This window comes from Egretta garzetta, unplaced genomic scaffold, assembly GCF_000687185.1.
Source record: "Egretta garzetta isolate BGI_Z169 unplaced genomic scaffold, ASM68718v1 scaffold166, whole genome shotgun sequence".
NCBI classification, from domain to species: Eukaryota; Metazoa; Chordata; class Aves; order Pelecaniformes; family Ardeidae; genus Egretta; species Egretta garzetta.
Window position 1 is genome coordinate 3,740,783 of NW_009260133.1, and position 22,274 is coordinate 3,763,056.

Consider the following 22,274-nt stretch of genomic DNA (forward strand, 5'->3'; position numbering starts at 1 on the left):
ACAAAGTTGCTTTTTATATTTTAAACTAGTTTACCTTTTGCACTATGTAAACATTTGTGTTGCTGTTCCCATTCCAGAATGGTAAGGGGAAACAGATTGATCATAAACCAGTACATAACATACTGGTTTACTATTTCCATATGGCCATTTTAAAACATAAATATTTATTCTTGGCTTTTTACTGCTTTACATTTGTTAAGAACTGTCAATAATGTAACTGGAATATCAAAATACCAGCCTAACTTTCCTGATGTCATGTTTCCTTCACCATCTAATGCCCATTATAAGTTTGGGTTAATGCTTGTTTGCTCAGCAAACATTCTCATAAGAAAATTGTTTTTCTTTGTTTAGTCTTAAACTGAATGTTAGATAAGCAAGAGTATTGAACTAGGATATGCATTTTAAAACTTAATTGGAATAAATTCAGAAATTACATTGGTTTTCTGGGGAGGCTGACAGTGATGTTCTAACAACCTATTACTTAAGGATTTTAATTAACAGAATTTAGTATTGGACAAACAGTTGTTAATCTAGAATCCCCCAAACAGTGGGACCCATTATTGCTCCCTGGCATAGGTCATGTTTCTTCTGGAATGTCTTTGTTTTTCAAAATATTGAGTCCTGTCCTCTGAGCATTTGTGGATACATCTATTTTCATTGCATGTACTTACTAATGATCACTGTTTGCCACGATTATTTTTTTATAGTCTTGAAAGTACCTGTATGTTCTGGGCCTTTTTTTCCACTTGTGTGCATTCCAGGCATTCAGAGAAGTTGCAGTGTGCCTATTCTTCTTAGTGCCTCCCAACTGCTGAATGAGTTGGCATGTTTTGTTGTTTTGCTCATTAATAACTGCATCCTATACTGCTTCATTATTCTGGAACCTTTGCATGTAAATTCTATTTTAATCTGTTGTGACCCACGTTACATTTTTAATGGGTTTAGGTTCAGAATTTGCCTTTTGATGCCTTTCTCTCCATTTTGACTTTTGAAGTCTTGTGCTACAGGGAAATTATTTCAAGAGGTGTACCTTCAGCTTCTTCTAAGAGAATTCCATACAGTACTGAGTAACTACTTCTTGGCCTTCAAACTTAGGACAAAGACAGGCAGTGATGTATTTAGTTAACTTTACTTACAGGATTGAGCTCCTGAATGGAATTTTTGAAAAAGTACAACTACACAACCCAAAACCACATACCATGTAACATAAAACTTTTGCCCTAACAAGACAATATTCTTTATCTTGAGATCCTTATCCTGTGATGTTACCAGGACATGAAGCATTCACACTTTGTTCTTCTGGCTGAATTCCCAAGACCTGGCTCAAACAGGTTGCAGAAAGAGCTTGTCTGTGGCTGACGTGCTTGGGTTTAGCACCAGTTATACTTGTTCCTGTTTTTTAGTATGTCTGAGCTGGAGAAGTGCAATGCAATGTTACCTTGACCAGACTATGCGTGCAAACCTTAGGAACCTTTGAAGTAGCTTTACTTCTATAGGCAGTGTATACTTCCTTCAAGCATCCCACTTGTGTAGAAGCCCGTACTGGCTCATTCTTTGAGACAGGAGATCTAAAGGTGTCAACTCTGCTGTGGTCATTTGATGGCGGTGTCCTATCCTTTAAAATCTTACTCTTCAAAGACTGGCTTCTGGCTTGACTCAGATACCCCTGTAACTTCAAATGCTGCCAAAAGAACGGTCACTTTTTGCTAAAGAAAACTGAGCCACCCTGTCACTTGAGCGTCAGTACTTCTACTCAACAGCTTGCTCCTGAATTTTGTCTTCAAAGGAAAGTACAAAGAAATGTGCTGTTCAAAGAAAGAAAAGTAGATTGCAAAGATAGGAAAATTCCCAAAGGCTTGAGTTTTAAGTCTGGTTTAAACCCTCTGCAATGGGTATCTGCTGCTTCTATGGCAGCCTTGTTTGGACTGTCTAGGTGTTTTCTGTGATACTGGTGTGAGGTACCATTGCACTCTGTAGTACAGATATTTGGTCAGAATTCTACCATTCTGCCATCACTAAATGAAGAGAACCTGTATCATCTGCATAAAGATTCAGTTTCTTTTCTCTAGGAAAAATCTTTTATCAATGCTGATGGATCCCACGCTAGCTCAGCCATGCAACCCTTCCAGAATTTTTAAAGCATTGGCTTTAACTCATATGCCCTTGGAGAAGTTGTGTTCTTTAGTAGACTTTTCGTATTGGACATAATTTTTGAAAGTGCTGCTATCAGTTTAATTCTGAACTTCTTCCCTGGAGCTCACTCAGAGACACAGCCCAAAACCTGTGTGTGAACAAGCACAAATCGCATGTACACCAATGTCTTGAGGCTTCAAGTTGTCAGGTGTATCTGTTGTGCCTGCTTTCTGCTTGTTTTGGTGTGGTGTGTCTAGATAAATGCTGATTTCATCATCAACATACATTGCCTCTGAACACATGATAGCACAATGTCTTTTCAGTGTTGTAGGTTAGTTGTCATCCTGAGGTTCGATGCACCGTCCCTTGCATTCACTGCTCTGCAAGCCATCTCCCAGAGTTCTGAGTATTTTAGTAGGTACTATTTTAAATGCTAGATTGTGACTTGAAAAACATTTTCTGATGCTGACACTAAATACTGAAATTACTTGATTTATTGCTCTCTCATACTTGCAAGATTCTGTTCAAAAATGGAACTCTTCTGTTTTGAATGTGCTTTGCTTCCATGGTATGAACATAAGAACCTCATCAGACTAGATCAGACCAAGGATGATTCTAGCTCTGTGTTCTGTCCACAGGCTAGCTGAAAGTAGCTGCGTAGGGAAGAATATAAACCCAGGAAAATATGTAAAATATTTCCCCAATCATTATTCTTTTGGTTTTCAGCTTCTTACAGCTGAGGTGGTTCCTGATCTTGAGGTAGTTTATGTACTTAGTGACTTAGAATTTCTCTTCCATTAAGTTAAATATGTTCAAAAGGAGCCTCATCAAACTTGTAGCATCCTCATTTCTGAGGCAGAAACCTCTGTTGCATCAAGAGCCATCACTGTGTATTTTTGAGACTTTTGCTGCTGTATTCATTTGATGCCCTTGTGCTCTTTGTTTGGAAGAATTAAGTCAGTGCTTATCCGCATTCTCTAAGACATCATTTTTTATACATCTTGGCCACTTCCAGAGTCTTATTTAACGTAGCAGTTCTTTTTTTGTTGAAGCTGTCAGCAACTTTGATTACATTTATTATACTTGTCTGAGTGTTCTTACTGTGATTTGAAGGTGTAAGGACATAACCTTTTTCTTCTCAGAAGTCTGTTCATGCTTTGGGTTTTATTTTTTGAGAAGCTTTTTGTGCTTATTTTGCCTCCCTGCAAAGGTGTGGCCTTACATAGCATGGCCAGAAAAAAGCGTAGCTAGTGGCGTTTGGGTTTTAATTTCTACAGTGTGAATAGACACTAGACAACAGATTTCAGAGGTTATATACTCTGGGCACCATACTTCAAAAGCTTGTAGGCAAGTAGTAACATGTGTATGTGTAATAAAAATGGGGAAAACCCCAACTGTCTTCAAGTACCACAACCAGAAATAAGGCAAGAAAACCAGCAAACTTGAAGAATTTTGTTAGAGTAAGCAAAATGTAGATTTAAACGTTACTCTCGGCAAAATCTGCATATGCAGCTGGAAAGATGTAAAAGGGTAAACCATAGGGAAGGGAAGGGAAGAAAATGTTTTGCCTTGTTTAGTATTTACAAATCCTGACTTACTGCTAAATCCCCAAACATCATACTGAAAGCGAGTACAGACACTGAGAGTGGGCTTCATCTTTTTAAGAGGCAGGTTAAAGGAAAAACATCCTAAACACTTTGTAATTATTACTGTGCTCAAACATTAAGTTCTCAATGTTTTTAAATCCTTTGTGCTTAATTTTTTTAAAACTTCTCTTTTTAGGCGTAATATTATTGAAGCTGTGTATAGTAGGCTGAATCCACACAGAGAGAATGAGGGGGTAAGTTCACATTTTGATTTGCTACACCTCTTTGTTAACGAGAACATCAAAGTAGTGTCATACATTAAGGAAAAGTATACATCACTGCCAATAAAGTATTATAAACACAAGATCTGTATTGTAGCATACAGTTCATTTTGACCTTGCTTTGGATGATCTGATGTAGAACTTCATCCTCAAAAAGACAGCAAACTGACACCCAATTCTGAAAGACTTCTTAAACTTTTAATTGACTACTGCTTTTTCAGTCAAACCTGGAAGGCAACAGTGCAGGGTTTTTTAAATTATAGTTTATTTTTGTCAAAAAATATGGTCAGCATGTTCATTACTTACTAGCTATTATGTCTACTGTCCAGAAATCTGGAAGAGGGGGCACACTTCCTTGGTACATTGAATATAAAAGATAATGAGACTAATATTGACTAATTTTTTGAAGTTTACACTATCTTTAAATATCCCATGTGCAGTGTTCTAAGGAAAGTGTAAAGTTATTTTAGTTTACTTTGGTTCTGATTTCTAAAATGGCTTACATTCTTTTGCTCAGTTCCTAAGAAGTTGATTTTTGGTTGGAATATGGTTTACTGTAACTTTAAACCTGGTTATTATGTGGTTCTTAATATTAGTATAAAAAGTAATAACCGGTGTTCATATCGGTTGTGGTTAAATTTGCTTAAAAAAATCATTGGAAAACTGAAGAACACTTAAACATCACTGCTTGTACACGTTTTCATTTCCTGTATGTTTTATGTGAACTAATCTGTGACGGTACCATTCATCTTCTAGTAAATCCTTTGTCATATTTTTTTCTCTTCTGAGATAGCTACCAGGTCCTCAGTCAGATATTCATTACAATGAATGGTGTTGGAGGTGTCAACTTTTATTTTAAATACTTGAAATGAACGATTGTGTACCTTGAGATTGTGAATATGCAGTCTCACCACAATTCTTTTTTCCCACTGTCATCTTCTCTTGACTGCCTATATTTGGTTTATTCTCTTAAGTTAGAAAGCTTGTGTAGGTGGAAGGGACACCTATTCTGTTAGAGTACAAATAGAAAAGAAATCCCTTAACATTTTCATTTTTTAGCATTTGTTCCTTTGTTTTAGTTTGGAAGTGAGAGAGTATACATTTTTTTATTTAACTTTCAACAAATTGCGCAATAGGACCCCAAAACAAGCTAGACAAAATTTTCCTCTTTTCAGCTGCTTTAGTCCTTCAGGAAACTCTGCACCTCTATCAGTCTGCTACTACTTTTCACGTTTAGCCATAATTTTGTTCCTGCTTTTGGGGTAATGTTCTTAGTAAAAGTGGTTTATTTGAGTATTGTAGCATAGGTTTTATAAGTTGGTTTTTTTAAGAAGGGGAAAAAAAGAAGTTTGTCTAATGGTAACTTTCTAGAAATGTCATATGCAATAGTTGTATATATGATGCATCTTTTCTAAGTCCATATTTACTTTTCAGTAGCCATGCAAGCTTGCTGAAAGTCCTAACATATAGTACAGCGTCCTTTTGTGTATTGGCTACCTCCACAAAATTTTTGTACATCATCCATTATAGTTTAGTAAAATGAGGTAACTAAACTAAATATGCAAATTGCTCATGAAAGAATATAGCTTTTACCCTTATTGCCATTAATAGCTTTGACCTTTCTTGCCATTAGAATCCCTGGATAGTTGTTTTGGGTCCTTTTTAATTTGGCTTCTTTAATGCGAAATGTGAGCAGTACTCTCCAGTCTACTTTATAAACTTTGGCTTCTGTTGGTATTGAATGCAAATTTTGATAATGATTTGGATGACGTGTTTTAAATACACTAGATTAAATTTTAGCTTTATCTTGTTGGTAAGATGCCATTTGCCAGTCAGTACCTTTTCTTCTTTCCATCCTGTGTGATTCTGGTCCAGAGCAGTTTGAGAGGAGGATGCGCCACTGGGTGAGGGAGGCAATTCCTGTTTGTGCTTTCCCAGCAAGTAGGAATTGTTATCTTACTATCCCTGAAGCAGATGAATTTAGTGGGCCTCATCTCTGAGTTGATGAAAACATGACTTCCTTGCTAGTCTTACTCCGTTCCAGGTATATATGTGGTGATCTCTCAGTATTTTGAACTGAATACTCTAGTGCACGGAGGGGCTAAAAGGGAAGGAAGCAGTTCAGTTACTCAACATCAGACTCTCCACAATGTCTACACACTGTGATAAAGTTGCCACACATATCTCATATAAACAGGAAGCAAAGGTAGGAAGGAAACATACAGTACATCCCAATGATGACATTTCCAGGTGAGACCAAAATCTAACTAGTAATGCCCCTGTTGTAACTAGTATGAAGCGAGAGCAGATCTTCATACTAGATATGATGAGCTGCAGACACAGATGCCGCGTCTGCAGAGCACAAAGGTGCACTGACTTGCACTTGAGATTCTTTCCCCATACGTAGTTAACAGTGTACACATGTCTGTTAGAGCGTGGGCGTAGTGCAGAATACTGCTGTTACTAACTGGAAAGTCTGCCTGTGGCAGTCATCTTCTTTTGATGATTTTATGTAAGGCTAGAAACATTTTTTTACCTTGACAAAGTAATAATGTACTTGCTAAAATATTAACACACATGAGCAAAAAACTTCTAAAACCACAAAAACAACCACCCAAACCAACCAGATTAACTTCTGCAATTGAGACTATGACATCCTTCTAAAGATTATACTTTTCAGTGTTGAACAATTTCAACTAGTTACCCTGAGTTACTGTGAACTGGATCATAGTATCTTGGCAAATAAGTTCTTAGAAAGTATATAAATCAAAACCAGGGTGGTATCTTTTTCTGGATTAGCTTTGTTTTTCCTCAGCACTGTGAAGACTTCAGTTAGTGCTGTGCTTAGAATTTTTTTGTCATCCAAGCTGGCGATTGAGGACTGACTTCTTCCAATTCTTTACATGCACACTTTCTGAGAATCTTTAACATGTAGCCTAAACAAGGAGACCTTGTGTAGAGTGAGAGACTGAGGAGTGAAAGAATCCTTACAAGAGCAGTATTCAGACATCACTAGTGTGGCTTCAGGGTATAGCAGTCATAAGTTTCTTGTTCTTTTGGGCATCTCAGCAGAGTACAAGTATTTCATAAATCCAGGGCTGGAGAGAGCCCTGCACTGGGCTCAGAAAGAGCATCTCTGCCAGTGTTTCAGCAGAGGGACTTCTGCTATAAATGTGGTGGCTTGTGCCTTTACAGGTGCAAGTGAAGTCACAGAAATCTGTTACGTATTGGGGCTTGGTTCTTTCAGATCTTTAAAGGGAATTTAAAAGAACTTCTTCATAGCTAAATAATTGTTACCGCTGTAATGTTACAATACCACTGAGTCGGTGTTCTAGTTAACACATTAAAGTATTACTCTTTCTCTAATGGCTCTACTTTGACCATTTTTTTTCTCCTGTGTTCCTAAGACTAGAAGGCTACTATCCAGTTAGGCTACTTGGGTTTATATGTATCCTCAAACATAAGGAACAATGTTAGAATTAGTGGCTGTGTTAGTAGTTTCAGTGGCATTTGTTTAAAGCTGTGTTTGAGTATCTTGTTTGAAACCAATCACATTTCTCTCTTGCTTTTACTAATACTATACATTGGCACTTTGCTAAATCAAATCATATGTCACTAAGAGCTGCTACAGATAATTTTTAAAATGGACAAAATTCTTACACCCTTAAACATTGTACGTCCTGTCCCTAATACATAGTATCCCTTTTTATACACATAATTTAACAGAGCAGAATTTGTGTAAAAATTGTGTATGCTTATGTTCATTATAGCTAGCAACAATGTATTTTTTTGGTTTATGGTCAGTAGCACTAAGTTGAATTAGAACATGAAGGAAGACAAATGCTAACTTGCACAATAATCTTAGTTTTCAAGGACCTGTTCTAGCCACAAATAATTAGAGAAAAATCTGAGTTATAGAGTATATATATAGTATATACAGCAGAATATGAGTTTGAATGTCAAACACTAACGACACAGTTATTTTGACTCCTACTAGCATTTTAATTGTTAGGAGTCTCAGACCTGCCATTATATTGCTTATTGCTTTTACTCTTCAGTGTTGCATGAGAGTGAAAGTATTCACTTCAGTCTGCCAGAAGAATTGTTAAAGATCTGAATATTATAAAATGTGGAGATTCAGGGTTTATGTTTGCTAATATAACCTCAGAGCAAAACTGATGGCCTGGAGGAACTATGGAATTAGATGTTCTCTGAACTGTAAAAAAAAATGGAATTCTTCAGCTCGGCTGCCCTTTTTTTAATATTGGCTAGATAAATACACAAATAGTATTTTTTTTTTTTTCCAAAACGTAAGAAATAGGATACATCCATAGCCTCATCTTGATGCCCTGAGTTTTCACTGACTTTGTGCTCATGAGGCATTAAAACAGTCTCACTTCATGAATTAAAACTGCCTCCTTTAACTTGCTTCTCCTCACTGGGCTCTTGAAGAGCTACCTGAACATGAAAATGCTAGTCCATGGGAGTCAAAACATCTCAAACTAAGACCAGCAAACCACAGTGGAAGTATGTCTTTATGCAACAAATTCAGCTTAGAGGGATAGCATTATATGCAGTAACATTCATTTTTGTTGTAAAATTGTCCCCTTTTTAACTTAGACTGTGCTAATCAGTCTTGGGGCTTCTATTCCAGGAACATTACAGCATCCAAAATCCTACTGAACCCAAGATACCGTCTTAATGCTGCTATTAAGCTTGTAAATGAGTGACTGCAATACTTGTAGTTTATGAAGCTTTTGGACTAGATGACAATAAAATGAGGTCAGCATGAGAAAAAGACAGTCTGGATTTTACCTCTAATGTATTGCAAAATCTGCCAGCTTCCAGAGATACAGTTCCATTTGTCTAGCTTTAACTTGCTAGATATTAATAATTTAAAATGTACTATTCCATTAAAGCAACAGTACTGCTTTAGCACTTGAAAGTTAAAATATCTAGTATCAGTCTCAGCACTGTAATAGATAGATGTGCAAGTCTATTGCAAAAAGAACCAACAAAAAAACCCCAGGTCTCTTTTTTTTTAAACTGAAGGCTTGTGGCCAAATAGGTGGTTTGCAGAGGAGACCTCCATTCCTTAATCAGGAAGCTAACTTGCGTTTTGTGCTGTAGGTTGCTAGATTTTACTCTGAATAGCTGTCATCCTTCCCCTGTACTCGGCACTGGTGAGGCCGCACCTCAAATACTGGGTTCAGTTTTGGGCCCCTCAGTTCAAGAAGGATGTTGAGGCACTGGAGCGTGTCCAGAGAAGGGCAACGAAGCTGGCGAGGGGTCTGGAGCACAAGTCTGATGAGGAGCGGCTGAGGGAACTGGGGTTGTTTAGCCTGGAGAAGAGGAGGCTGAGAGGAGACCTTATTGCCCTCTACAACTGCCTTGAAAGCAAGGTGGGGGCTGGTCCCTTCTGCCAAGTAACAACTGATAGGTCAAGAGGAAATGGCCTCAAGTTGCACCAGGAGAGGTTTAGATTGGATACTAGGAAAAATTTCTTCACTTAAAGGGTTATCGGACTCTGGAACGGGCTGCCCAGGGAAGCAGTTGAGTCAGCAATGATTCTATGATTCTACCTGTTAATTTTTCTGGCCAATACACACATCTACCTGAAATAGTGTCTCATGTTGTTGAAACACCACCACTCCCTCCTAGTGCTGATAGGTAGCTGCGCATTTCTTTCGTGGCAGCATCATGCATGCAAAAATCAGTCTTTAATGTAGAGGAATTGTTTTCTACAACACTTTGAGCATGTATTTCGATGTGATGCTTCAACTAAACTGCTAGCAGTAATGTATTCTCTTTAGTAAATTTTTCACAGGACTGGTGCTATTGGCTGTGCAGAAATTCACAATTAAAAATACTGAGCTGGTGGCTAAATAAGCTTAACTTTGCAAATTTTTTTACTGACAACTGACCACAGTTGCAGGGAATATCAGCTATATTCATCAAATGACATTTTGAACCGAGATGGAGTTAACTGGGGGGAGGTACCACATTGACACTGGCTGAAAATCAATTGAAATGAGTAAAAACACTGTTGTAATAGGTATCGTGTCTTAAAATATGATGTTGTATAGAATACGTACATGGATGATACTGTTCTAAGATGTGTGTTGCTAGTAAGGGGTGTTAGATTCAAACAGAGCAAAGCTGATGTTTTCTCAGGAAAATTGTGTTGTGTTTTGGTGTTTTGTTTGTGTTTTTTTTTTTTCTTTTAAATGTCGTTAGAAAATACTCTAGTTTAACTACTGATCTTTTTGGGGTCTTGAATCTTAAAAAAAGGACCCTGGCGAAGCCGAGGAAAGTGGAACGCAGGGAAAATTGGTGGAAGCGCTCAGGCAAATGAGAATTACTCATAGGGGGAACTACCGCCACCTTCTGGAAGAGATGCTGACTAGTTACAGGCTAGCTAAGGTGCAGGGAGAAGAGTGCACTGCTGCATCACCTGCAGCATCCACTTCAGATACTCATGCTGGACCCAGTGACCCCCTACCAGACACCCACACAGAATCTGGGAATCACCTTGCTGAAACGCAGAGCTCAAATGAAGATTCAGGGATGAATGAGATGAGTCATAAACAGACGTAATGTTTTACCTAGCGGATTTAAAGCTTCGCTTCACTTGGCGTATTTTCCTTTGTTTATATCTCAACATTTGTCACATCTATCCTAGAATTCTGTTTGTTTTTACCTTAGTTATTTGTACAGATTGTTTATACAAAGCTCTTTTTTCCTTAGAAGTTCAAATACTGTGGTATATTATAGTAATTACATCTTGTCTTGTATAGCAAGCAGTTAACTTCCCATCTGAGATTTTGATTTTTTTTTAAGTCCTGTGACAACAATAGGAATCTAACATGCTACGGCAAAAATAAATTTTAAATTTTTTTTCTTTTAAGTACACTCTTAAATAATAATTTTGAAGGTATATGTTTGCTAATTGTAAAGTACTTCACACCTTAATTGTATCTCTTAATGTGCAAATCAGTTGAACTGTGTAGATTCTTCAGTCTTTTTTTTCCTTTTCCCCCAGCATCATATACTGCATGTTTGTATTTGAATTGTGTATGGCTTATATTACAACTAAATTACAAAAGCTTTGTTTTAGGTTGTCACTTATTCTTCATGAAATGCATTTGATTTTTTTTTTTTTTTTCCCCAATTTAAATTGTATCCACTGTTGATCACAAGTACCTATTTTCTGGACTACTGTACTTCCCAGGTTGTAGCACAACCCCCAATTTAAATTGTATCCACTGTTGATCTGGACTACTGTACTTCCCAGGTTGTAGCACAACATATATCCAGAAGTGAAAATGTACTTAGATTTAGTACCTAGTGTCAAGTTCTAAGGATTTGTGTTTAAGTGAAAATAAAGAGTGTGCTGTGGAATAATATCTGTATGCATATTGACTCTTTTAAGCGAGTAATAAACTTCCTTTGAAATGCTGTCTTCTGACATGACTTGAAACTTTTCATAGCTTCTGATAGTAACTCATGATGTTTGTTGGTTTCTACAAACATTTGAGTAATTTGGGGTTTGGTACATTCATCGTAATCCTCTATTTGGGCAACATTTCTTAAGTTCAAGTTAAACGTCAGCCATATAAATGAATAACCTGGCTATTCCACAGAGTTTACCTTCTACCAAATCTTTTCCGTGTCTTTTGGTGTATGGCACATGTATGTACATGCATTTGGGTAGATCACTGATAACACTGGGAGCTTACAGTGTCGGTAGCTAATCTGCTAATAAACTAAATCTGGAATTCTTGTGTCAATGGTCAGCTCATAACACTTGCACAAAAATATCGTTGTTCAAAATAGGTACAAATTTCACTGCCTTAATGAAAAAGACCCTGCGGGAATTTCTTGCGGACCAGGAATACCTGAAGAGCTGAGTTCCTTAGTATTTTTTTTGTAGTCCATAGATGTAGTGTCTATTGATAGCTATGATTTAATAGAATTTTAGATAAATATTTAATTTTAAGGCTTTATGCTTATAGCTTTACTGGATTCATGTTTTATAAAAGTGAATTCCCTCATGAATTTGAGGAACAGAAAATGTGTGTGAGGAAGTGGGCAGGTACGGAAAAAAAGGAAAAATTAATCTGTCTTATGCTAGTATTCTACTTAATTGTGCCACTTAAATCCAAAGTGCAACAAAATGTTTTCGTTTGTATTGGTGAGTAGTAATGTTTCTCCTCTTCTTTTCCTGTAGGGTGCTGGAGATCTAGAAGATCCGTGGTAGCCTTACAAATCTACTAAAATGCTTTTGATTCTGAAAGGGGGAAAAAAACTTTTAAATATGTTTTCTTCAATACAAGGGAAAAATTCTGGTGGATTTCCAACTTTTTGTGAAATGGGCAGAAAGATATTAGAATTTTCCATCATTTGTTCATTTTTGTGTTTTCTGATATTGCCACTCTTAGCATTGCCTGTACTACAGTATTTTTACCAGCCTCAGGCGTACTGATTACATCTGTGATGAACTTTGGCCCTAAGAAGGAAGGAAGGAAGGATTCTCTCAGCAGATTGGTATATGTACCTGAGGTGCATGGGATCGTAGGTGTACTCTGAAGATACACTATGGCTAAATGAAACGTGCAACACATGAGCATGAGAGAGTACGAGTAATGGTTTGAGACATTACTTATTTCACTTTACCAAGTTGGAAGGCTTTGCAGCTCTGTGGCTTGGAAATAATTTCAATTGGGCAATACGCTATCAGATTTGTATTTTTTTTTTTAATTTTCCAGTTTTACCTGTATTACCAGACCGTTAGGTTTCCCTGCGGTGTCCAAATTGTGATATGTTGCCTACTGCTTGCTTTAAGATAAGTGTATTTGGCAATAATATATGAAGATTCTAGGCATCTAAAAACAGTAAGAATTTTACGCATGTGTACAACACACCCTTAAACTCTTGCTAGAGAAAATCTTTTAAAACCAAACTGATGAATTTATAGTTAGTAGTGACTTGCTTTGACATCTCTCACAGCTGCAGGTTTTTTAAAAAATGCTGAAAATTTGCCTTTATTATAATGTAAATTGTGATTATTTTTTTGTTCTATGTGGTTTTCTATAGTTTTTTGATTATTTTTTTTTTCCAGCTTAAGATACAGACAGAAGTCTTGTGTAATATGGGTATAATTTTTAATTGTTTGCATTATTTTCAAAGTTCAAATTATCACTTTGAGATTACTATAAATACACTTAAAATTATCTATTTTAAATTAAGAAAATATTAGAGATATTTTCATGGGTTCAATGACCTTTCATTTTATAAGCAATGGGCATGGTACAGAGTGGCTGTCATGTAAGGTACTTGAAGATTCTTAGTTTAATTCTATTTTTGCAATAACCTTGACTTTTTTTCTGACTTCTTTGAGTTGTGCATGTAATGAGTCCAGTAAATGCTGAAAATGGGGAAGAGTAAAGTATTTATCTAAAATAAAAGCTATTGGGGAGGGGAAACAATGAATGTATCCATCTGTACATGATTTACATGCTGTGGATGCCTTGTAGACATTTTCCTATTTGTTTAAACTGTGTTTCAGCGAGGATGTAATTGCCCTTGTGTGTAGTTTTAAGCTAATGACAGTCATCAACTGGTTTTGTGTGAAATGGAATTCATGGTATTTTTCTGTAACTTTATCCCCATGGTGAGTCTGTAAAAACCACACGCTCTTTCATACTGGTGCCAAAGGCCAGCTTTCCCAATCATTTTGATTCACTGTGTATCTGATTTTTTTTTTTTTTTTTTTTGTCTAGAGAGGATTATTGCCACAGTATATTTTATTTATTCATTAGATTTTAGCCTTGTAAGTTAAAGTGTTCTAAATGATGATGTTAACAGGTATTTGTCCCTTTACTGGTTTTTTTGGGGGTTGTTAAAAGATAGGGAATGAAGAATGCAAAATGGTTTATTGTTCAGACTGTCCGCTCTGGTCCAACCCTGTACTGATAGTACCTTCCCAGTATGATATTGTGATGTTTCATACAATACAGTGAACATAACCAACTTGTTATCTTCAATAAAGGATTGCTAAAACAGTGTGATATGCTTTCTATTTTCTTGAGAAGGATTTATCAAGAAGATGCAAGTATTCTGTATGAAGAGATAACCAGATAGGATTTATGAGGTGTCTCGGTGATGGATTTGTGTTCATTCTGTAGCGAATGTGGCTTTTTGTCACAATAAGCCCCAAGTCTCAGAGTGGGCTCTTCTGGGAGACAGAAGGGTGCAAACAACATGTAGGGCTCCTAGGGCAAATCTATCCCAAGTTCAGCTGGAATGAGTCTTATTCTGGCTGTGGGAGAGCATTCATTTAAGGTCTAAAAATGCAGATTAAACTTGACTTTAGGCCAATAATTTCTTGAAGTTTCTTAAAGATCTGAGGTGAGACCTATAAAGTTTTACTTTTGCGCAGTGTTTTGGATAGAAATTTCTCTAATGTTAATGCTCTTGCATTAAAACTTCTATTTATTTTTTTTTAAACTTTATTATTGAAGTTGTTTAGCTGGGTGGGAAAGGAAACCAAAATCCTGCATGTAACTGATACTGCGTGGTAACAACCTGTCTGAATTCTTAGTGTCACTGTGGAATGGGTGCATTTACGAATAACCTGTAGATTTTTGAGTCTAAGCTCTGTAAGTCTGTAAGTTGTTTGAGCTTTTTTGTTGGATCTGCTTGTACAGCATAACTCCTGCATGCTTTCCTCATGAACTGCAATTTGAATACCTTGTTCCACTGCTGAGAGTTCTTGTACTCCATAGGCTCCAGTCCTATGGACACTTACATGTGTAGGCTTTTTACATAATGTGGATAGTCTCCCTGAAATAAAAGGGTTTATGCTTTTATTGTATGGAAGTGAAGCCTGCACATAGGTATTTCAAAGGGAAGGACCATAGCTTGCACAGCTACAAAAAAATGTAAATCCAGACTTTTTTTTTTCTTTAAATTAGCATTACTTCCATTCATGCATCTGTTAGGTTCCAAATTCTAATCACGTTTTTAGTTTAATCAAGATACTGTTCAGATTTCAGCAGCCTGGAAAAAAAACCCAAAACACTTATGCTTTTTGACTTTGTAGTCAGTGAGAAGTCTGGATGTTTGATAAAATTTGTTCATGTATTTGCCATAACTTGTCAATTTTAACATTTGTTTTAAGATTATGATCTCTTAATTATATTGCCAACCTGGTAACTAATGTAAAGATACTTCTGTGGAAGGCTGAGAGTGGGGAGTGTCTCTTCCACCTCAGGTCTTTCTCACATGTCAAATTCAGCTTGATTCTTTTCTTCTCTTCATTTTTCTGACTTCTCCTGTAACAGAGACAAAGTAGTCTGTGTCAGTTCTCAAGTCTGTTCTCTGCTAAACTTGAGCAAAATAGAGATTGGTTTTACCTCATCTTGATTAGTGTGTTGAATGGAATAGGGAATAAAGAAATGGATGCAAATCTAAGTGGTATCATCCTGACCTCAGAAGGCTAGTATGAGAGGTTAACTACAACAAAAGCCTCCTCTGGATCATCATGTGCTTATTTGAGCCTGCATGCAAACCTTTGTAGGACTTGGCCAAAATATCCAGACTTTTCATGCCCCTTATGTGACCTAATGCTGATGTTGCTATTTAGGTGAAGGAGGAAAAAAAAAAAAAAAAGCAAAACCAAACCGTACACTTGAAATAGGCAAGATGTCATTTCTTTTAACACATCATAGGCTAGCTATTAGTGGCTAGGTAGCTTCTTGGTATCACTTACAAAGTGGAGTTAAGTCAGCTGCTTCATCTCTGAGCTTTCTTACACTCTCAGCCATAATCACTGGCTTAAATCATAAAAAAAATAAAATTAGCCTCAGAAAACCAGTCGTTTTTCCTTTGGCATTTCAAAGGTTCATAGCGGAAATCAAAATGAGTAGGAACTTGAGATTAGTTACAGAATTGAACCAAGCTTTAGGGGCAATTTTTATTTCTGGAAGATGAAGCAAAACCCAGTGCTGCCTAATGTTAGATATCAGGTCTATTCTGGTAAAAAAAGCCACTGTGCCAAGCATTTTTTAACCTGTTAACTAATTAGGGTTTTGTTGGGCTAAAAAGCAAATTTTAGATAAGGACTGTCTACTGAAGGCATGTTGCTTTTAGCTCTTTATAGCTGTTTTTTTAGCTCTAAAATAAAAATTAAGTCAGAGGGAGGTAGCTCCACTGGTGCAGGTGAGCAACTGCATGGGATGCTCCCAGAGATGAAGGCAATTTGACAAAGCCACAAGAAAGTACCCAAGTCACTGAGCTTTTGCAGTGCAATCCAGGAAGTGTGCAGTTTAGGCAGTTGAAACTCCCACCTGGGGTCTCGGGTGTCTTCATAACCCCTTCCTTTCTCTCTGTGCCAATCTGATCTTGTCCTGCTCGTGCTCATTTGGACTGTTGCTGTATAGATCTGACTTAGCTATGCTTTGCTTATGTCGTCTTACGTTCCTACATTGCTGCTTCTCTGTTGATCAAAGGACAAGTAGCTTTTCCATTTTAGCATGCCTGTGCTCCTTTTTGTGTTCAGCTCACTGCTTGAGGTCATCTCTCATTTCCATCATTCACTTTGCTACATGCTCAGTTAGCGCTGCTGTGCTTTGCCCTTTTCCCTCTGAAAGGTCCCGTTCCCCTTTTTCTTCAAAAACCTTCTTAAAGTTCTCCTTTGCTGCGATGCCTGGATTTAAAGACAGATCTGGATTATTGAGAACTTCCTTCTCCATTGATGACAGCTTCTGTGCTTGGCTGTCATGATTTGTCCATACGCAGCTTGACTAGGAATTTCCAACAGTGAAAGCTTTGCTTGCTGTTACTGCCATTAGCGACTGTGAATTAACATCAACTAATGATTGCCTCTGCACCTGCTTTTAAAACTACCAAAGGCCGATAAGGATTCAAGTCATGGGAATGGGCTTCTGAGGAGGGGGGAGCACCATTGCCATCCTCCATCGGTTCGGTAGTCACAGAATGGCAAGGGTTGGAAGGGACCTTGGGAGATCATCTAGTCCAACCCCCCTGCTAAAGCAGGTTCACCCAGAGCAGGTTGCACAGGACACCATCCAGGCGGGCTTTGAATATCTCCAGAGAAGGAGACTCCACAACCCCCCTGGGCAGCCTGTTCCAGTGCTCTGTCACCCTCAAGGTAAAGAAGTTTTTCCTCATATTTAGTTGTCCTTGCTAATAAAGGAAGAAAAATGCTATGTAGTAAGAAGACATGTTCCGAAGACTTGTGGCAACTAATTGAAACAGTGTTCTTGGAAATAATTTGTTGTGTCAAGTCTGGTTTGGAAATTACTCTTACCCTGGTTTTCTGCTTTCTCAGACTTTGGGAATTTCAGGTGAGTTTTGGGAAAGTTGAGGCTATGTTGTAACAGTGTTTGGTGGTGGAAGGACCCTGCCTTTGACCTACAAAAATTTGGAAACAGTCCAATTCATGAGGCCCCTCATGATGATCTTGGAGGTTCATCTGGTCTGTAAATACAGAAATACTGTGTTTTCTGGCCTTTTTCAGGCGGCTTCTGGATTCTGCTGGGTAGTTACGGGACGTTATCAGACAGGTATTTTTCAGAGAACTTCTATGCAAAGTTATGTCAGAAAATGACCGAATGGGATCTGCTTTTATCACTTCGAAAGAGCTGCAAAGCTTAAGTGAAATAAATTGGACAGAAATAGAATGAAAATTCCGTGCCTTGTGAGGTAAACCCTACCATAACATCCAGAACTTAGAAATGGTACCCAAAAATATTTGTGTATGTTATATTCCTTGTAAGAATATTAATTTCTCCTTGAAAAATCTGAATTGTCTTTTAAAAAATGTGCTAGAAGGGAAACTGTGATGAAAACACACCTCTCTAACACCTCTCTATGCTGATGTATTTTAGCTACTCTTTTTGGGGGGGGAGTTGGGGGGTGAACATGTAGTTTAGTAAATGCTCTAATTTAGAAGTTAGTTGGAAACTTTGGAGTAAATGCATACATGTTAAAGTCTGATTGCATTAAAGATCTCCCCTTGTTTTTGTAAGGAAAATTCTTAACACCATCCTCATCAGATTAATTCTGTGAATATTGTTTTTGTTTTGGCAGGTTACTTCTATGCAAAAAGGTGGCTGGCTGCTTAATGTTGGACAAATACTGTGCAGTATTTAATTTGTTATTCTCAGGAGAAACTGGAGAATGTGCTCTGAAATTTATTTTTTTTTGATCCTTTATCCAAAGGTCCTCTTAAGTTCGTAAACACATCTAAGTTTAACGGTGCAATAAGGATTTTGGCCTGGATATGTGAAACAGATGTGGGGTTTTGAGTGTGTTTAAAATAATAATAATGGCTTTAGTTTGGGGAGCAGAGAATGTGTGATATCAAACCAAAATACTTCTTCCAGCTCTCCTAAATCTGCATTTAATTTGGTAAGAGATAGATGTAGGAAATACTCTGTTAATGCAAACAGTGTGCGAGGTGATTAAAAGTGTGGTGCTTTACAACAACTGCTCAGTCTCCGCTTTTAGTCATGGGACACCTTTTTTCATTGTGCTGGGTGCCAGGTTTTAAAATGGTGAAATGTATTTTACATTTGTCTCTTCATTCCTACTTGTCCTCACCTTAAAGATGTTGTAACAAGTTCCATGCTATTGCTTCAGAGATTACAATTATTGCATTTAACTTCCCACTCATCTTATTAGAGGGAGGAAAAAATGCAGAGATCCAAGTGTGTGAGTAATTGCAGCAACTTTTTCTGACGTGCAGTTACTGTCTTTCAAGTGCTACTTCTGTGAACTGAAAACAAAAGTTCTGTCTGGTAGATGTAACTTCTCATGTGGTCTTAGTAGACCCTATGCTTTGGTCTGCATTAAATAAAAGGTTTGGGATTAAATTAAGGAAAAGGAGGAAAAAAACATACAAAATGGGTATTATATTATTACTGATTTACAGATGATGTATGTCTGTCTTTCTGTTCAGCCTTCAGTAGTGAAACGTTTGGAAGACCCACCTTGGAAATGCAAGCTGGTTTTGTTCTGAGTGGGTTAACCAAGTCCCACTGTACTTGGTACCGCAGACTCCTCGTCAGAGCCAAAAGCATGAGAGCTATGAGAGAGTGCATCGATGATCTTAAAGGTCTTCTCCAACCTAAATGATTCTATATAATGACAGACATTTGCTTTATCTTTGGGGGCGTGGGGAGGGAACGTAATGGGTATGTGTGATAGTTGTCACTGCCATTTGAGTGACAGGGGCAAGGAGGGTTTAAATGCACTATGTGAATATTTGCGGAATGTGGGATTATGTTTTTCTCTGGTTCAGTAGTACAGACAAGCTAGATGCCTGAAATTATTTTATGCAGATACATAACGTGAGATACAGCACCTGAAGAACCCACACGATTCAGTGGACTCATTAAGTTCGAAATGGAAAGCTTGGTATTCGCTGCAGGCGATGCTTTCTTCACCTTTCACCAAACTGTTTTCACCCTGACAACTGGATCCTTGAATGCCAGGTGACTGAAACAAAACTTCAAACTGTTAGGAGTGCGTATGCATTCAAATGGCGTATCATGTTACAGCTCTGTTGTCAGATAAAAGCTTCTTAGCTTCACTTCGCTTCACTTAGTTTCACATCAAGGCAACGGATTATAGTATAGTTCATAATCCTAAATGGTATATAATATAACATGGTGAAGACCTAACTGAAATTCCTCTTACTCTAGGAAAACTTGACACCAACAATAATCTAAAAAAACAAGCAAACAAACAAACAAACAAAAAACCCGAACAAAAAACCCTCACCTTTGAAAAAACCTGCTTTGACTACATTTGTTTATCCCTGTTTTTAGAACAGAGTCCCTTTTAAGCCAGCGTAGGAAGAGGCAGACTCATCTCATAGGGGCTTTGCTATAAGAAATGGTATATGAATGTTTTTTGAGACAGTTCCAAAGAAAAAGGTTGCTGTTGGGAGGTAGTCAGTATGGCTTGGGCTAAATAAATACAGTTGTCCAGGGAAAGTGTAGTCATTTTTCAAATTGAAACTTAGGAGTGTTTCTATGAGTGTTTCTGGCTCCTGGACACGCATTCCCCATCTGTTAATCAGGAGCGGTGCCATCCTCCTCCCTTCCAAAAGCAGTGACAGGAGAAATGCCTTAATACTAAGAAAGTCCAGTATTTTGGTGTTCTCCTCCTTCCTGTGGCAGTAGTACCTGTGGAGGTGTCAGAAAGCTGTAGAGGATCACAGTTCTGGCATTGCAGCACTGAAGATTCAGTTTGGCCTTGCCAAAATGGAGGCACAGACCAAGGGTTTGTCTTGCGCTCATGTGGACTGGGTTGTTCAGTGGGAAGGGTGCTGTTCATAAAGGGAAAGCTAGGTGGGATTATCTGTGTGGAAATGAGAATCTGCCCTTAGTTTTGTGCCTTATTAGGCCATTTCTCGTGTATAAAAAAAACAACCCTCCCATGCTAAGCATGGTAAATTCTGTATATTTTTAGTATATATGAAGAAACAGTATAGTTAAGAAAAATAACGTCCCCCAGAAATGAACCCTAAAGAAAAGCAACATAGAAAACTATGTATGGCTAGTGGCTGTCACTACATTGCCAGAATATTTCTTTTCTTATGAACTAAACACAGCTTTTAATAGTAATCCATAGAATGCTAGGTTGGAAGGGACCTCAAGGATCATCTAGTCCAACCTTCCTAGGTCAGAGCACAGTCTAGACAAGATGGCCCAGCACCCTGTCCAGCTGAGCCTTAAAAGTGTCCAATGTGGCGGAGTCAACCACTTCCCTGGGGAGATTTTTCCAATGGTTGACTGTTATCACTGTGAAGAATTTCCCTCTCATGTCCGATTGGAATCTCCCAAAGAGCAACTTGTGTCCATTCCCCCTTGTCATCTCCATGTGACTCCTTGTAAAAAGGGAGTCTCCATCTTCCTTATAGCTACCCCTTAGGTACTGGTACATGGTGATGAGATCCCCTCTAAACCCCGAGAATGTATGGATCACATATGCCTCTTGGAAGCATTTTTTGTGTGCTGCTGTCTAGTGCTTTCCAAACGGCAGTCGTGTCGACGTGCTTACCGTGTGAACAGTACTTGCTTATGTTCTGTGTGCATTGATGACGTTTTCCTCGTGGTGGTGGTAGGCAGGCTTCTTGTATTCCCTTTGGTTTTGCACTTCGATACAATAAATGCACCGTTGAGAGGTGCTTTATACACATACAGAAGGCAGGGGACGGTACAGAAGCTGGAGTACACGTCAGTGAGGTGGTGCAGGAGCAAGAGGGAAGATTGCGAGGCTGCAGATCAGAGGTGCGAATGGGCTGTGGGCGGGCGTAAAAGGCAAGCAGCTGGTGTTCAGCGGTTAATTCTTGAAATTAGTTATTTATCGGTTCATCTAACTTCTGGAAAGTAAGGATTGTCTTAATTTCAGCCTTTGTATGTTCAGGCTAATGTGACATTTAAAATTAAGGTCTGCCACCTATTACATTGAATGGTGCGTGTATCTATTTGGAGATGGCTTCCCATTTCAGAGGTCTTTCAGTAACACCAAGTCACTCCTGAGCACGTAGCCGTCAAAACTTCAGCAACAGTCTTTCAGGGTTTAATATTGTGCTGAACATCCCCAGCTCAGGCAAGGGTAAACTCGAGGTCTGGGTCTCTCACTGGCAAAGCTTTTAAGGACTAGGCTGGAAAAAAAAAACTTGGGAAGTTATCCTCTAGGACAGAAGCATGATGGATAAATTGTATAAAGGGAAGGGCAGTAACGGTGTAAACCGAGAAGGGCACAGTTATGCGAGTGAGCTTCCTCCTGGGGAGGCAACAAACCTGGGTTTACTCTGAAGTAAGTTTTTTCTGTGGATGCGTGACGGTACAGTGCTTGTCCCTCTGTAGGGGAGGGCACCCAGAAGGAGTCAGCGCTGTGTGCTGCTGTTCTTTCAGCTATGCTAACAACAGGAATTGGAAGATAATAGTTTTCATTAAAAATAGTGGGAGAAGCCAGCCATGCGGATCGCCCGTTGGGAGCAGGGGCCAGGTGCCTCCTTCCCCTGAAACATCATGTGAGCCAAGTAGTAGCTAATTACAATGTTTATAACACCATTAACCTTTAGTTGCATAGTCCATTAGTGGACTAAGAGCATTTAAAAAAAAAAAAAAAAAAAAAAAAACTCCATGTCACGGTGTCCCACACCACCCTTCAGGACTTTCAAACTGATGGCAGAAACCTCAGGCACGGTCAGGGATGCCCAGGGTAAAAGATA

The 22,274-nt window shown here is 38.2% G+C and overlaps 1 protein-coding gene and 1 long non-coding RNA gene across 8 annotated transcripts in view; one reads left to right on the top strand and one right to left on the bottom strand.

Annotated features, from left to right (window-relative positions):
• Nucleotides 1-14,070, top strand: part of PPM1B (protein phosphatase, Mg2+/Mn2+ dependent 1B) — a 36,687-nt gene extending 22,617 nt beyond the window's left edge. For 2 of the 7 annotated variants that reach the window (XM_035897033.1, XM_035897034.1), the window contains 2 exons: nt 3,916-3,973; nt 12,231-14,070. In XM_035897033.1, the coding sequence (XP_035752926.1) occupies nt 3,916-3,973; nt 12,231-12,260 (88 nt within the window). In that variant the 3' untranslated portion in view covers nt 12,261-14,070. Of the gene's footprint in view, nt 1-3,915; nt 3,974-8,654; nt 9,206-10,291; nt 11,071-12,230 lie in introns of those variants that run through there. The other 5 variants (XM_035897030.1, XM_035897031.1, XM_035897035.1 and 2 more) reach the window with 4 other exon arrangements.
• Nucleotides 11,167-12,222, bottom strand: LOC118452560. Its single transcript, XR_004842371.1, has 2 exons — nt 11,280-12,222; nt 11,167-11,223 (listed from the first exon to the last, which is right to left on the bottom strand). It is a non-coding gene; the product is annotated as an uncharacterized LOC118452560 (long non-coding RNA).
• Nucleotides 14,071-22,274: the final 8,204 nt, after the last annotated feature.